General features: G+C 34.5%; 1 protein-coding gene across 1 annotated transcript in view; it reads left to right on the top strand.

Annotated features, from left to right (window-relative positions):
* The window catches only part of LOC149772546 (uncharacterized), a 129,526-nt gene that overhangs the window by 27,910 nt on the left and 84,685 nt on the right, over positions 1-16,931 (top strand). Inside the window, exons 6-9 of the mRNA XM_089947659.1 lie at positions 7,558-8,304; positions 8,860-8,966; positions 12,052-12,273; positions 15,548-15,760. Of these exons, the coding sequence (XP_089803785.1) occupies positions 7,558-8,304; positions 8,860-8,966; positions 12,052-12,273; positions 15,548-15,760 (1,289 nt within the window). The remainder of the gene's footprint in view (positions 1-7,557; positions 8,305-8,859; positions 8,967-12,051; positions 12,274-15,547; positions 15,761-16,931) is intronic.

Here is a 16,931-nt window from a genome sequence, read left to right as displayed (position 1 = left end):
GAGAATAATGCTGAGCATTTTGTCAGTATTTAGTTGCTGCAATATGAAGTTCTTACCAGTTAATTTTATTGTTTGTTTTTATTTTCAAGTTGTCTTAGTGTGAGCGCGTGTAAATTGAAAGCTTGTCATTACTAGTCAATATCGTCAATCATAGTTGCTCCAATATTCCGTACAAATTGGAAAGAAAATAATTTTGTGTTTAATTTGTTCCCACCCCTGCACGGTACAAAAGAAACTGATACAATTAATGGAAAATAAAAGGAAAGAAATTAACGTTGCATTGGTATCCTATATTCCTTCTTTTTTCATCATGCGAAAATTATTTTTAAACAATAGATATCCACGAACTCCTTATATGTAGCGGATGCCGGCTTATGCATGCATCCTTAGTGTAGTGTGTATCGTTTATGTCAAATAACAAAATCGGAAATGAGACGAAAAGATCACCCGATTGCTTGAAGGCACCTGCCTTTCATGCATGACAAATTGCAAGATGCACACTGACCCGAAATGTATTGTATCCAGATTAACTCTAAGACGGTATCTCGCTAATAAAAATCATTATTTTAGAATACATTAACTCTGGGTACAAATGATTATCTTTTCAAACGTGTTATTAAAGCAAGTTATTGTTGTGTATATTATTTGCACAGCAAACATCAATTATGACTAAATATGGCAAACAAATACAAGCCCTGGTGATAAACACAACTGGCAGGGAGCAATAAACTCACTGTTTAAACTTACCGACAGGATATCAACTGCATAGATTATCATATTACAAAGCAAACCAACACCAGAAACTGACTTTGCTATCTTTCAAGTATGCCGATTTTTTCTTATGAAGTCCGCCAACAAAAAGAAGTCAAGTTTAATTTTATTTGGATTCTTTAAATGTGCCGATTTGTTTTTCTTTATTTGATATAAAGTCTGCCGACATAGGGAAGCCAGCATTGATTTCGTTTTACTAGTATTAATGGGAATTTTCAAAATAAATTGAAGCAATGGAACAGTTTTGAAAGTGACACAATCTAGTGCGTCGTGCACGCATGCCTATATAAAGATGAACAATAAATTAGATTTCATTAGTTTCATCTAAAGATTTCCTATCCATAGTTTATAGTGCTTATTTATCGACAACAAGAAGCATATACTTCGTCTTGTAGGGAAAAATGTACGCCATTTCCAGTTGGTGTCATCTATAGATGGGAAATCATAAATAAGGGGAAGTAACAGCGTTGTATATTTCTTTTTTGAGTAATTAAAATATTACTTCTTCGTAACACTTGATAATTTGTCTCTTCTTTGTTGCAAGTATAAGCCTTTTAATCATGTAATGCAAATCAAATCTGATTTAAAATAAAAATGTTGGACTATGACCGGTGACTTTCAATTGTGTTGGGATGTTACAACAGGGTCAGATCTTGAACATGCATGAGATTTATATGATATATTGGTCTTGGAATATAACAGATTGAGATTCGTATGATATATATTCGTGTTGGGATGTTACAACATGGTCAGATCTTGAAAATGCTTGAGATCCATGTGAAATGTGTGATGGAATATTATTGGTGTTGATATATTAAGTCAAGGTCAAATCTTGAAAATACTTGATATCCATGTGAAATTTGTGATGGAATATTATTGGTGTTGGTATATTAAGTCAAGGTCAAATCTTGAAAACACTTGAGATCCATGTGAAATTTGTGATGGAATATTATTGGTTTTGGTATATTACGTCAGGTCAAATCTTGTAATGCATGAGATTCATATGAGATATAATGTGTTGGGATGATATGCCGGTGTCAGATCTTGAAAATATTTGAGATTTATATGAGTTATAGTGGGTTGAGATGTTACGCCAAGATCAAATCTTGAAAATATTGGAGAATCATACAATGTAAACTGGTGTGTGGATGTTATGTCAGGATTACATCTTGAACATGTTTCACAGGTTGTATATTGGATCTGGATTTTACATCAGTTATAAATCTTGATAATGCTTGAGATGCATATAACATATATTGGTGTTAGGATGTTACATAAGGGACACATTGTGAAATGCCTGAGATGCATATAACATGTATTGGTGTTAGGATGTTACAAAAGGCACACATCTTGAAATGCGTGAGGTGTATATAACAAATAATGGTGTTTGGATGTTACATATGGGACATATTTTGAAATGCTTGAGATGTATATACCATATAATGGTGTTAGGATGTTACATAAGGGACACATCTTGAAATGCTTGAGATGCACATAACATATAATGGTGTTAGGATGTTACAAACGGACACATATTGAAATGCCTGAGGTGTATATAACATATATTGGTGTTAGGATGTTACACAAGAGACACATCTTGAAATGCTTGAGATGCATATAACATGTATTGCTGTTAGGATGTTCCAAAAGTGATACATCTACCAATGCGTGAGGTGAATATAACATATATTGGTGTTAGGATGTTACGTAAGGGACACATTTTGAAATGCTTGAGGTGCATATAACATATAATGGTGTTAGGATGTTACATAAGGGACATTTTGAAATTCTTGAGGTGTATATAACATATATTGATGTTAGGATGTTACGTAAGGGACACATCTTGAAGTGCTTGAGATGCCTATAACATATATTGGCGTCTCTGTTACGGATCACTGCCATCTCACCTCTGTCTGCGCCGGTTCGAGTCTCGGATTCGGCCAATGTGGGTATGTGAGAGTGCTTGCCAGTAGCTTCTCGTGAGTCGGTGGTTTTCTCCGGGGTTTTTCCGGGTTCTTTCTCCACCATTAATACTGGCCGCCATGTATAGCCTATCGTGTTCTGAAATATTGCGTTAAAACCGCACAACAACAACAGCCTGTGTAAAGTTATGGAATGGAGTACATATATGTAACAATAAAGAAGAATCTCTATTTGTGTAAAGTCATATAATGGTGTTGATACAAGCGATAACACAGAATACACGTTTTCTGTGTAAAGTCATACAGTGGTATACTACATGAAGGATTATAATAACAATGACATTTTGAGGCCCCCATCCCTAATATCAGGAATTCTTTTCTTGCGAAATTAATAGTAAGGGAATTTCTATTTAATTGTCAAGCATGGTTTAATTTAAGGCTGCATTATATTTTTTTTTTGTTATTTTCTGGTGTTATTGGAATAATGCTTTATAATAATGCTTATCGATTTCTGTTGTTAGGAATAATGTGTTATGTGGTCACATATCATCATTAGTTTCACAGCAAATTGATGCTATGTTTTTTCATAAATATTTTAATTGTTGCAGCACATTACAAAATACATAAGAGTCAACTAACTGAAAAATATTTAAAGTATATTCCCCTACCAGTATTAAAAATGAAATTAAATGTGATAAAAATGTTATTTTTTCATTAGAAAGAAGGTAGTTGAAAAGCGGATTAGAATTCCCCACTATTCTAAGCATACCTTGGCAAAAATATGTCAGCCGTGTATTCAGTAACTAAACTGAAGCACTACATGTTTTGTATTACCAATATGCATTGTCTGCCATGTATTTAATAGTCAAATGGAAGCACTACATGTGTGTATTACCAATATGTAATGTCTGCCATGTATTTAGTAGTCAAATGGAAGCACTACATGTGTGTATTACCAATATGTATTGTCTGCCATGTATTTAGCAGTCAAATGGAAGCACTACATGTGTGTGTGTGTATTACCAATAATGTATTGTCTGCCATGTATTTAGTAGTCAAATGGAAGCACTACATGTGTGTATTACCAATATGTATTTTCTGCCATGTATTTAGTAGTCAAATTGAAGCAGCGCATGTGTATTAATGAATGTATTATATTCTATTCAAACATCTACTTGAAACAAATTTATAATTTTGACGAATGGATATATACCCATTACTATTAAAATCGAGAACTGTCTGCTCTCTGGTCAGTTTTGTTTTGAAAAATGCACTTATGTTGTAGAAACCCAGTACTTGCAGAATCCGTACTATGGGGTGCTTCAGGCATAAACCGAACATACACATGCTGGAGAAACGCAATACTTACAAGGTCCATGCTAGGTTAAGGCATAACCCAAACCCATATATGTTGTATAAACAAATACTTACAGTATCCATGCTAGGGGTTATTCAGGCAAAACAGTCATCTCTCCTGAACAGGTCCCGTGCAATGTCTTTTCTTAGAACATTCTTGTTGAGATCCCATGAAGGGAAATAAAACCCTTTGAGATAGTCATGCCTGCATGCAATCCACTTTGGTATAGTCATGAAGAAAGTTAATCTACCTTATTATAGCTATGAGGGGAAGTAACTCAGTGTATACTGCAGGAACAGACAATGAAGGATTGCAGCTCTACATCAACTGAAGCCTGTTTTTTATATTAGAAATAGTTCAGAATTATTGACTCGGAAAGTTCTCTTTAAGTATAATTTTGCTTGAGGTACTAAAAACATTATAAAAGTTAGTAAGGATTGTGTCTCCACTCCTACTCCTTGACTGGGACAAAATTTCATTTACAATGGTGTCAGTTCATCAAACTTATAGACATTACAGTATAGAATGTTTCAAGCAGACATACAACTCTTATGTTTCTAAATAAAATGAAAACCGTACTGAGAAAACCAGTAAGCCAATTTAATAGCAGCACATCAATAGAATGGGTGAATATTTTATTATCCTTGAATTAGAGCACTTTCAAAACCCTTAATTATCAAAAATAATTAATACTTAAAGTGTGCATTATTGATGATATCTTCAGTTTGGTCGATTTCAAATGATGATACTTAATTTGATTCTCCATTAACTGATGTTCTGTATAATCGGGTCAATATACAACCCTTTCATTGTTTATATCAGGATGCCATCATTATTTAGCATAGGCCTCTACAATAAATAACACTCTTTCACTGTGTAGACCAGTATGTCATTGGTATTTGGAATAGTTATCTATAATAAATAACACATATTCACTGTCTAGACCAGGATGTCCCCACATATTCACTGTCTAGACCAGTATGTCATTGGTATTTGGAATAGTTATCTATAATAAATAGCACATATTCACTGTCTAGACCAGGATGTCACTGTCATTTGGTATACGTATCTACAAAAAATATCACACTTTCATTCACCTAACCAAGATGTTATTTAGTGTACGTACCCACAATCGATAGCACACCTTCACTGTATAGGACAGGAATTCATTGTTATTTGGTATAGATATCTATAATAAATATCACCCTTTCCCTGTCTAGCATAGGAAGGCATTGTTATTTAGTATAGATATCTACAATAAATAACACCCTTTCCCTGTCTAGAACAGGAATTCATTGTTATTTAGTATACGTATGCAGTAAATAACACTTTTCGCTGTCTAGAACAGGAATGCATTGCTATTTAGTATAGATATGCTGTAAATAACACCCTTTTATTGTCTAAATCAGCAGGTGAGTCTTGTTTGGTACAGGTATATAATGTATCAGAAGCTAATTCTTGCATTGTAATCATTAGACATTAGTCATCTGTCCATCAACCTATACTCATGAACACACCAGTCATTAGTCATCTGTCCATCAACACATATTCATGAACACTCAAAACATTAGTCATCTGTCCATGAACACTTACCCGTGAACGTAATAGTCATAAATCATATGTCCATCAACACATAATCATGAACACATCAGTCATAAGTCATCTGTCATCAGCACATACTCACGAACATACCATAGTCATTAGTCATCAGTCCATCAACACATACTCATGAACATACCAGACATTAGTCATCTGTCAATCAACACTTACTCCTGAACACACCAGGGTATTTAGTTGTCTGTTCATCAACACTTACTCGTGAATACACCAGAGTCATTAGTCATCTGTCCATCAACACATACTCGTGAACACACCAGAGGCGTTCTGATCAGATTTGGTATCCAAGCTTGTATCATCAAGATCTTTCACGAGTTTGGTTATAAACAACATTCATGCATATTTAATGAGACGATCTTGGATCCGATTGGCAGAATTAGTGAACGCTCTAGAGGTCAGAGCTTTGATCACACTACCATCATATTTAAGTATACCTTGTCAAGACTTCGGAGTAGTTTGCTTTAGAGTCGCATCCAAGCAAACTAATGAGTTGATCTTGCATCTAACTGACTAAGCTTGGAACACTCGATAGGCCACATTTCTGATCAAATTTTAAAAAAAAATTGGATTGTTTGGTTATATCATCAAGATCTCAAGACTAATTTGATTACGAGTGAGACAAATGAATATTAATGAGGTTATCTTGCATATGATTTGCTGAGCTTGTGAACTATCGTGAGGTCACATATCTGATCAATTTTTGATCATATTCCGAATTTAAGAATGAAAGGGATCCACATACACTGATGACGTGTTCTTGAACCCAGTGTTGAGCTCTGAACCTTACTGAGGACATATTTGGATCAGATTTTAATCAGATGTAATATTTAATATCTCCATATTTTGGATTAGTTAAGCTATGAGCGAGATCTGCACAAAAGTTGATCTTACATCTGATTACATTCGCTTGTGAAGACTACATGTTTCATGTCTAATGAGACTTTGATTAGATTTGGCATGTGAGCTTGCATCAAAAAAGTATGAAGATATTCAATTATTAGCAAAATTACCACATATAGTATTATATGTGTTGGGCTTAACAATATTCAGGAGACCAACCATCTGAACTGACCTTGATCAGACTTGCCATGTTATCATATATTCTCAAGTTCATATCATGTAGCCTCAGAATTGCCATGTTATCATATATCCTCAGGTTCATATCATATAGCCTCAGACTTGCCATGTTATCATATAGCCCCAAGTTCATATCATATAGCCCCGGACTTGCCATGTTATCATATATCCTAAAGTTCATGTCATATAGCCTCAAACCTGCCATGTTATCATATAGCCTCAAGTTCATGTCACATAGGCTCAGACTTGCCATGTTATTATATAGCCTCAAGTTCATGTCATATAGCCTCAGACTTGCCATGTTATTATATAGCCTCATGTTCATGTCATATAGCCTCAGACTTGCCATGTTATCATATAGTCACAAGTTCTCAGATCAGTTTCATGATAAATGAGATCCGTCTTTATAAATGAGAATCCAAGCTGATCGTGTTGTTGGAATTGATTCTCCGTCCAGCCTTTTGGACACGAGTCCACCATCAAACCACTGTGTCAACATAGCTCTTTTGGATGTGAATCACTGAATGTGGTCCAATTCCTTGAGAATAGCTGTTCCATCCAAATTTCGGTGGTCTCCAGTTTATGACTTAAGGGGTTGGGTTGCATGGGGTTAAGGACAGACCCTTAAATTAATGGGAACCTGTCCGAAAAATAGTTAGGAAACATGATTGAAACATTAGATTATACAGGGAAATTGTGAATTATTACATGTGTATATGTACCTAGTGTTTTAGGGACTTACCATTTCAAACTTGATTGCCTTGGTCATTCAAAGCAGAATGTGTCTTATTCACTATCTCTCCTGTTTTTCAGATACAGAACAGGAATATCGACTCCAGCGCCTTGCCAAGGTCTTACTTGAGAAACAGTCAGTGAGTGACGGGTTTGCTCATGAAGAGGTTGTAATCCCATCTCAAGGGGAGATAACTTCTGATGGCAATGCAGATGTTACATATGAAGAAGAACAAGTTATGAGCCCTCCTCAAGACGAAAGATCTCCTGACAACAAATTAAGTGTCACATACAAGGAACAAGTTAAGGTGGATCCAGGAAATGAAATGTTAATTCCTGGCAGCAATGCAAATCTTACTGCTGATTTACAGGTCGATATCCTTCCTCAAGAGGAGATAAATCCAGACAGTAATACAAATGTTGCAGACAAGGAACAAGGCAGCATGGATCCAATGAGGGAAATGTTGATTTCTGACACCAATGCAAATGTTGCAGACACTATACAAATCATCATCCCTCCTCAGGGGAAGATAACTCCAGACAGTAATGCATATGTTGCAGACAAGGAACAAATTAAGGATCCAATGACGGAAATGTTAAAACTATTGCAAGAAAGTACTGATCAGTTAAAACATGATAAAGGCAAAGTCTCGCCATTGTCTGTATGGGATTTCGCAGGGCAGTATGCATTTTATACAACACACCAGACATTCCTAACAAGACGAGCCATATATCTCTTGGTTTCAGATGTCAGTAGAGAGGTTACTGATCTTGTGGCTGATGAGTGTTTTTTTGATAGTGAAGGGATTACAAAATGCAGAGTTCATGGTGAGTATGACTTCATCTACCTAATGCAAGTATACATGTATTATTCACAGTAATGTTAAACGGTAAAACACAGTCAGTCTAAGCGCAGCATTATCTCACAAAGGATCAAAGAGATCAAGAAAAGCGTTGAAAGCATTCATTGTTGTTCATCTGTTTTTTGTTGCCATGTTTACCTTTGCATTTGCATTACATAACAGTCAGTCTCTTCCGATTTATAAGCTATCTTATCTATCCTCTTGCATGATCGAAACTCAAGTGGTAGGATTAATGCTTGTCTTTATCTAGCTGAATAAATACCAGTATTATTGAAACTCAGGAGTTGTATCCGTATGTTGTTGTATTTAACTAGATATATAAATGCCATTATTAACGAACCTTAGAGCGGGATCTCATTGCAGGTCTATGCTCACATTTGTTCGTTGCAAGATATAAATGTATCATGAAGATGAACAGCACAATTATTGTCACATGATACAATACTTGTCACCTGTTTGATTTTTGTATGGAAATCATTAAACGTAAAATATATGTTGGTAATGTTTTATTTATTTTCAGAACTGACTGATGTTTGGCTAAACTCTATACATTCCTGTGCTCCATCTTCTGAAGCCGGCATCCCGCCTGTGATTTTGGTGGGAACACATGTGGATAAAGTTAATCAGGTACAGCATAAAGCCAAATGACCAATATGTTCCAACGTTTGTCTTTTCCTCCTTTTATATGCCTACCATAAGACATGATTCAGTGTGATTTTTGTTCGTCTGTCCAACTGTTTTTTTTCCGAACAGTACCTCCACCAGACTTCACTTGCCAAACTGTATTTCTTATACCTGGCATTATAAATGTGCTTATGAATTTCAGAGTTCAGTGGTTGGAGTCAAGGTCACATTCATTAGAAAGCAGAAAATGGTTTCTGTATAATAACATTACTTGTAGATAACATACTTTATGGATGGCTTGCATCCAGCCTAGTGTAAAACAGTCTGTCAATTTCAGTGTCCATATATGAAAAATGAAAATCTGTATGACTCGAGGAGTACAACTGGTTTCTGAACAGAAACAATAGTTTGCATCACAGACCAGGGCCAAACTGTGTGGATGGTTGGCACCTAGTGTATGAAAGAGGACTATTGATTTTGTCAAAGTTCAATAGACCTGCAAATCTTTACAGTTTTGCTGTAAGTCTGACGAAAATGATGTTTAAAATATGGACTTACAGAATAAAAGAACATATATAAAGATGATTGATTGAGGGATGATCCGGCTAATGGCATGTCTGCGTTTAATTTGGATCCAGTTTTCAAATTAAATTCAGTGGAATTATTCAGGGAACCAGACTATCTTTTACCACAGTACCCCAGGCTTTTTAAACTGCACATGCAGTGTGATGAAAAAGGTCTGCACGATCAACATTTTGCTCATTTGGTTTTATTTTTTACGAATTATGTCCAATAAGTAACATGTCATGAAGAAAAGAACACTAGATCTCTTGAAAAGGTTTCATTAGTGCAAAATGAATATAGTGGAATATTTAGATTCTTGGTTAAAAAGCAGGAAGGGCACAAACAATCGTTTAGTGGACATCATGTGTTGATTTGAGTATGTCACATGTTAGCGGGAATGATGAAGAATTGTGTTTTAACGATCACGTCAAGTTGGCAGATATTAAAAAGCCAATGAGCTGCATGGGGTTTGGAACCGTAGTTTGTGAAGCTGTACTGGACGCAATTAAGACTAAAGTCAACTTTACATCCTTTTGAGTTGAACGCAGTGTTTACATTCCCTGCAACAGTCCAAAATCACACACCTGGACCTTCAATGCATGTTTTCAGCTTGTCATTAGTGGCATATGATACTTAATTACACATTACTGAAAACGGGTCCAACTTAAGAAAACTCGAATGCCGTTCTGAAAAGGTCTTGTTAGGTTTGGCAGTTCTGGGTCAATGCTACTATGTCCAGAAGAATACAAATGCTTTTTGTGCAATGACGTTTGTTTTAGACCATGTACAATGAACACAGATTGTTGAGTGCTTGCACTACTTTTGGGATATGAAAGGGGCACAACGAATTGGGTGGTTGGAGGTCTGAAATGTATTGCTTTAAGATAACTGGGTTGTGCAGAATAAAGTTTGTTCCAGGGTACATTTCTTGACCAAATGCTTGCACTTATGATAATAGAGAAACCTAACTAGTCTTGCACAGTAAATCTATTTCAAGACCACATACTTTGAGGAAAGAAGAGTGTCATAGGGTTTATTTTCTATTCCACAGTTGCTGCCATCCGGTTTGTTTGTGATGGCAAATTTTAGGGAGTTATGTAAGAAGGTTCGTGAAGGAAATACACTTTTCACATTTTTCGTTCACACTGTAGAATCATGCAATCATGCAACAATACACCATATTCAGGAATATACAAAAATAAAGGTGGACCTTTGATAACTTTGCCTCCAACTTAAAATGGAAACATTTCTTCAGAAGATCAAGTGAACATGAAATACATATTCATGTTGAATCTTCGTGCCTCTCTAAATTCTTTCAGATTACTGTGTAATTCCTGAGAAGTACAAACATTCTTAGATAAGGCCAACCAGTATGTGATCACTTGTGCAATTTATCAATGGCAAACTTGCTTGCTAGAGTTAGTTTGTTAAAGTAAAGCTAAATGATGTGGATTGAGATAATCGCAATGTAATAATGAGGAAAGGGCGAAAATCCGTGAAAAGACAAGAATAGAGGACTTTCACTTGTGTCTCTGGACCAGTGAAGTATGATGGCAAATGTTCAATCAAACTGAACAAGACAAGAGAGAGAGAGATAATTATACGGTCAGTAGTAATGTTCATTAAAGCAGAATAATGACTTAGATGAACTTTTAAATATATTAAACTATTTGAATTACCTATTGTCTCGTCATTTTGCTTAGATTATATTCCACACTAATTCCCATGGTGGACATGTTGACATCTTTAGCTGTTTAGCAGCTATTTTTTATAGTTTAACTGTATGCACATGTAAGGGCAGATTCCACTGCTGCATGGCAAAGTCGACATCATATTATTGCGTGAAAAGGTTAGCATACAGATGTGTAAACGTGATGAACATTCCACATTACTGGGCTATACGTCCACAAACCTACGATAATTTATTCCATTTTGATAGGCTGCGTTTTGAACCATTCTTGTATCCATGTAACTATTAAATTGAATCTATAATGCTTCATCTTGCATTAAACATTGTTAATATCTGTTTTTGATTCATGCAAATAACAAATCAAACAGTTTTAATATATTGACTGTTATGTATAGCGCACCTAGCTTTCACTATACTTTTATTCCACCCAAATTTGCAAACCAACATAGATTATCTCTTGATATTGATATTGTTTTGCATATGTTAAATTAATGAATTAATTATGATATGTTTCTCTGAACTCTCACATTCATCACAATATAGCTTTGTGCTGTGAGATATGTTCCATATTATGTATGTGTTGTCATCAGACTTGGTCTGGATGAGTGGTTCAGCCAGTCTCATTTTTACTCTGTAGGATGGAAAGCGTTTGACCATTGAGTTGTTTTGTGTTCAAGTGCTTGCTCAGAAAGTGCCCTCACCCCATTGAATACATTAATATTCTTGCAGTGGGCTTGAAAACATTCACTCGTTTCTCATCATGGACAAGATATGAAGACCCTTATCTACTATGCCGTATTTGATTTGTTTATAACATGTTTGTATTTATTTCAGATATGCGATGACAAACATCATACACCAGTAGGATTGGCAGATCATAACTTTCCTGAGATATTAATAGCACTGTACGATTACACACGTGATCAACTAGAAGAATTAAGTTTCTTAATGGGAGATCAATTTCTTTTGATTGATAAATCATTGGAGAGTGTAGGATGGTTGCACGTTAAAAATACTCTGGGTGAAGTGGGATTAGTACCTCTTTCTTTTGTGCAGGTGAGTTAAAACAAATGCTGCTATTAGTTTCATCCATCCACATCCTCAGACTGCAAGCTGTTTGTCTAATATGTAGTATTTCAGTATTAACATTGAACGCTTTGAATATGAAAAAATCTAGTTCAAGGTAGTAAACTTGGTATTTTTACATTAATTTAAAATAGTGACCTTGTTAAAGAGAGCTGTTTTAATACCTTCAAATGAGTTAAACTTTCTAGTTGACATTAAGGTGATATAGGTGTTACCTGTTGAAAACAGTAATCCATATATGTACGATAAAATGTTAGGTATTACTAATATATCTTAAACAAAATGGTATTAAACTTTCTAGTTGACTTTAAGGTGATATATATGTTACCTGTTGAAAACAGTAATCCATATATGTATGATACTATTTTCGGTATTACTGATATATCTTAAACAAAGTGGTATTAAACTTTCTTTTGTGCAAATCTATTGACCATATATTTCACAATTTTTACACATTCCCATATTCAGCGTAGATTATTGACTTCATTCTGTTCATTTCCTGTATTGTTATACCAGCCTTCATCGATGCAATCTTTACCATTACCAGTATGTTCTTCTCCTTTATTCTATTTCCTGAATACATTTTTTTTCTCAGTTGCATTTGTAATATTTTATTATATATTATACAATTTACTTGAATAATTGAATTTCATTTACTATCCAAAATTAATGCTTTGCATTTTCATCATGTTAGTTTTAAATCTTTTCCCTGAAATGATGGAATCAACTTCATTCTATTAATGAGTCCTCTTTCAATATTTTCTACGATGTCACTTTTTACCCAGGTTTGCCATTATTTATATTATATATACCGTATTATTTTTTTATTTTTTCACGTGTCCCATTCTGTTCTTCGACTGTGTTGTATTTTTGTGTACTTTCCTTTGTCCTTCTGGTCTTGTGATACAGCCATACTGCACTTATTTTCTTTTTGTTTTGCAGTTCTACATATTATAGAAGATATTTACTTTAGAAAGAATTAAATGTTTTTAGGCTCATGTATACTCCTATCAAATTACGGCTCTTCAAATATGTGTTTTAATGTTTACTATGTGTAACTGGATGTGCACTTGTCGTCTGTTTTTTTTTCTTCTTCAGTGATTTAGCAGTATATCGGTGGTTGTGTCAAACAGGGTTATATTCTTTTTTAGTTATATTTGGCAAAGATAGGATGATGGAAACTGTATTTCTGACTGCTTTATTCACACATCTAAATTAACGTATAAATCAGACAAAATTTATCCTCTGTGTATTATCTACAAATGTAGATACAAATACACAAATATACATGGTATCTCAAAATATTTAAAGGATAGAAGGATATAACAGTGTCGTCTCATGAAGATCACAGCTCGTGAGATAAGAGCAGTCTCTGCATTCTTTGCCTTGAACGTCATATCTCTATCATTGACACAATAATGACCATCGGTTGGCATGCACAGTCAACCTTTCAGAGTTTTATCTAGGAGACTCGGTTCTGCAACAACACACTCTGGATCTTCTTGTTTTTCAGTTTCTTCTGTGATATTTATCAGGTAAAAGTTTATTCGCTATAGATGATTGTTTATTGACTTAACCAAAATATATTCATCAGTTTGAAATCTTGAAATCTAACTCATTATCCATTTTGATGGTGGAAAATTTGACATCTTTAGCAGATATTGTATATATGTACCGGTATCCTATGTGTAAAAGTAAAGGCTGATTTCAGGGCAGATTTCCCTGGTATGTGGTAAGTCAACATGATATTATGTTGTGCAAACTCGATAAACATCTACATTAGGCTATTGATACACAAACACCTGCCATCTTATTCTGATTATTATACATTCATTATTATAAAAGATTGTTTAAATTCTATCCTGATGTCCTACTATGGCTCTTGTTTGATGGAGACGAGGATCCTGTTACTCGAATTTAATCTAATGAACAAGGTACCCATAACAGCTTAGGTACATATGAAATACTGTGTTTTTAGATTTGTTTAATTTAGTTAAGTTTATATGCATTGTTTCCGAAATTTTGGGCTCTTTACCTTTCTAGAGAATAGATGTTTGAATTTCTTGTGATTATTATCCTTGTTGTATTTCAAGTTCAACTCTATGAAGATATTATAATATTTGTGCAGTTACTACATTGTGTTCTTTTCTAGCCATGTTTTCATCTTGCCTACTGTCATTTTGCCGTGCAATTATCTTAAATTTCTTAAATCAACATTACTATGCATTGGAACAAAAGTTAATTGATGACTTATGATGCTACTGAAGAATAATTTGAAATGCAATTTGGCAAATAAATAGATGGGTACAAGAATATATTTAGGTGTCAGTAAGATAAAGACATGGCTGAGTTGAACAGAACTTTCACATACGAAACACGGACAGAAGACAACAAGTTTAATGAAGATATGATTAAGAAGGACAGCAATCATGAAAACTACAGGATATGGCAATATACTAAAAATATAATTTTAGCAGCAATAAAGAAACTTTGTGTACCATCAGCTGAATTGTACTGAATATGATTAAAATACCAAGTCCGAAGGGGAAATAGGTACGTTCTTTACATTAGTTTTGTCACACTATTTTTCTTTCCTGATTTTGAACATAAGGGGAATCCATTTGCTGAAGGTTTACTTTATTTAACGACATATATTTAACCCAATTTTAAAAAGAAAAATCAATCTGAATCAATGTGAAAAAAATAAATTCCAAATGACAACATTAAATTTACATAGAAATATCAACAGTGTTCTTAGTCTTTAAACAATAATTGCCGTCAACAAAACATTATGCACCAGATGTGTAATATATACCTTGAGTCTGCTAGACTCTAGTATATTGGGGATCACTGCATATGTAGGTTTGTGCGCAATAATATGGATTCTGACTTCATTCCACAGAATGTCAGTCTCAGATCTGGCTTTAGAGAGGTGACACTTACATTGCACTAAGAAATTTAAATTATAGTGTAGTATTTAACACTGACAGTGGTAACTCAACAATTAATTAACATCAGAAGTTTGATAACCGGACTATTAATAATTGATAATGTCACATCCTGTCATGAGACAGGTTTTATTCACATTATACATAATTATTTGATTTTGGAAAAACCTCTTTTGAATACATTTAGTTGTCTTGCAGATGGTTGAAAATAATTACTCATCATTCGTCGTAGACAAGATGTTTGACGAATCCTGATCTGCCATTTATTTTGATTATGACATTTTCCATTATTTCAGAGATGTGCAGACAAATATTCTACATCAGGATTGGGAGATCACAATAATCCTGAGACTTTAATAGCAATGTGTGATTGCAGTGAACCAGGAGAATTGAGTATCTTAGAGGGGGATGAACTGATCTTGATTGATAAATCATTGGAAGGTTTTGGATGGTGGAAGGTTAGAAATACCCTGGGTGAAGTGGGACTGGTACCTGCTTGTTACGTGCAGGTGAGTTTATAAGAATGTCACTAACAGTCTCATCGATGGCACATTATCAAGCAATTTACGATTACTCCCACTATTTAATTTTCAAGTATCTGACTAATTGTGTTTCAGGGTATTGGGTTTGATTTCATAAAATTATTTTAAAGGTGTTGACTGTTGTGCTAACTGTCTCAATGCATTCGAATGGTTCAACATAAAGACGACTCAAACGTTATGTAGATGTTAGCTGTTTAAAACAGTATTCCATCTATATATGATAACTTATTAGCTATTGCTAATCTTAAAAAAATGGTATGACATTTTCTTTTCTTGTGCAAATCTATTGACAATCTTTTTCACTATTTTACACATTTCGATTAAATTATCTTTTTTGACGCTAAGCTGTTCATTTCCCGTATTTTAATGCCAGCTGTAATGCCATTTTTGATGTAATTTGTTTTCCTTCGCTGGTATTTTATACTCCTTTTATCCATTTCCTGATTGTTGTTTCTTCACAGTTCCATTGGTAACATTTCATGAAATATCTATTTGAATATTTGATTTTCGGTTACTATCCAACATTGATTGTTGGGCTTTTTCATTATGTTATTTTTTTCATGTACCTCATTATGTTGTTTGTCAGCTTTATATTTTGTTTGTGCTTTAGTTTGTCTGGTCTTGTGCTACAGTCCTAATGCACTGTTTTGCTGCAATTTTACATATTCTAGGAAATAGCTACCTTTAAAAGAATGAAATATTTTCATGCTGCTTTATACTGCTATCCAATAACTGCACTTGAAAATTTAAAAAATCTATAAATATAGATAAAAAATATACAATCACACGATATCTCAGATGATGAAAGGATAGACGGGGGTCCATTTAGGTGTCACCACTAGCATTAGAGATACATAAGACTCATGGGGTCCCTCTCAAAGGAGGAAATGAACAGGCAGAGAATGAATCACAGTACTTGTGACAGGGAAGCATCACCCTTTTCACTCCTATATGTTAGAGAATGAGTTGGATCCTATGTGAGGAGGAGCAAATCCTTTCCATTCCCATAGGACTGAGAATGAGTCACACCAACCCTTCAAGGAGGAGTATCATGCTCTGAGAACCCAGCTGGGTACTGTTAGTTGGTTTTCAGGCATCAGATTAGGAAAGGGAATCAACTTTGCATGCCCGCCACTTT

Source organism: Sinohyriopsis cumingii, unplaced genomic scaffold, assembly GCF_028554795.1.
Source record: "Sinohyriopsis cumingii isolate HCF-2022 unplaced genomic scaffold, ASM2855479v2 utg001397l, whole genome shotgun sequence".
NCBI classification, from domain to species: domain Eukaryota; kingdom Metazoa; phylum Mollusca; class Bivalvia; order Unionida; family Unionidae; genus Sinohyriopsis; species Sinohyriopsis cumingii.
This window is presented reverse-complemented; position numbering and strand designations above follow the sequence as displayed.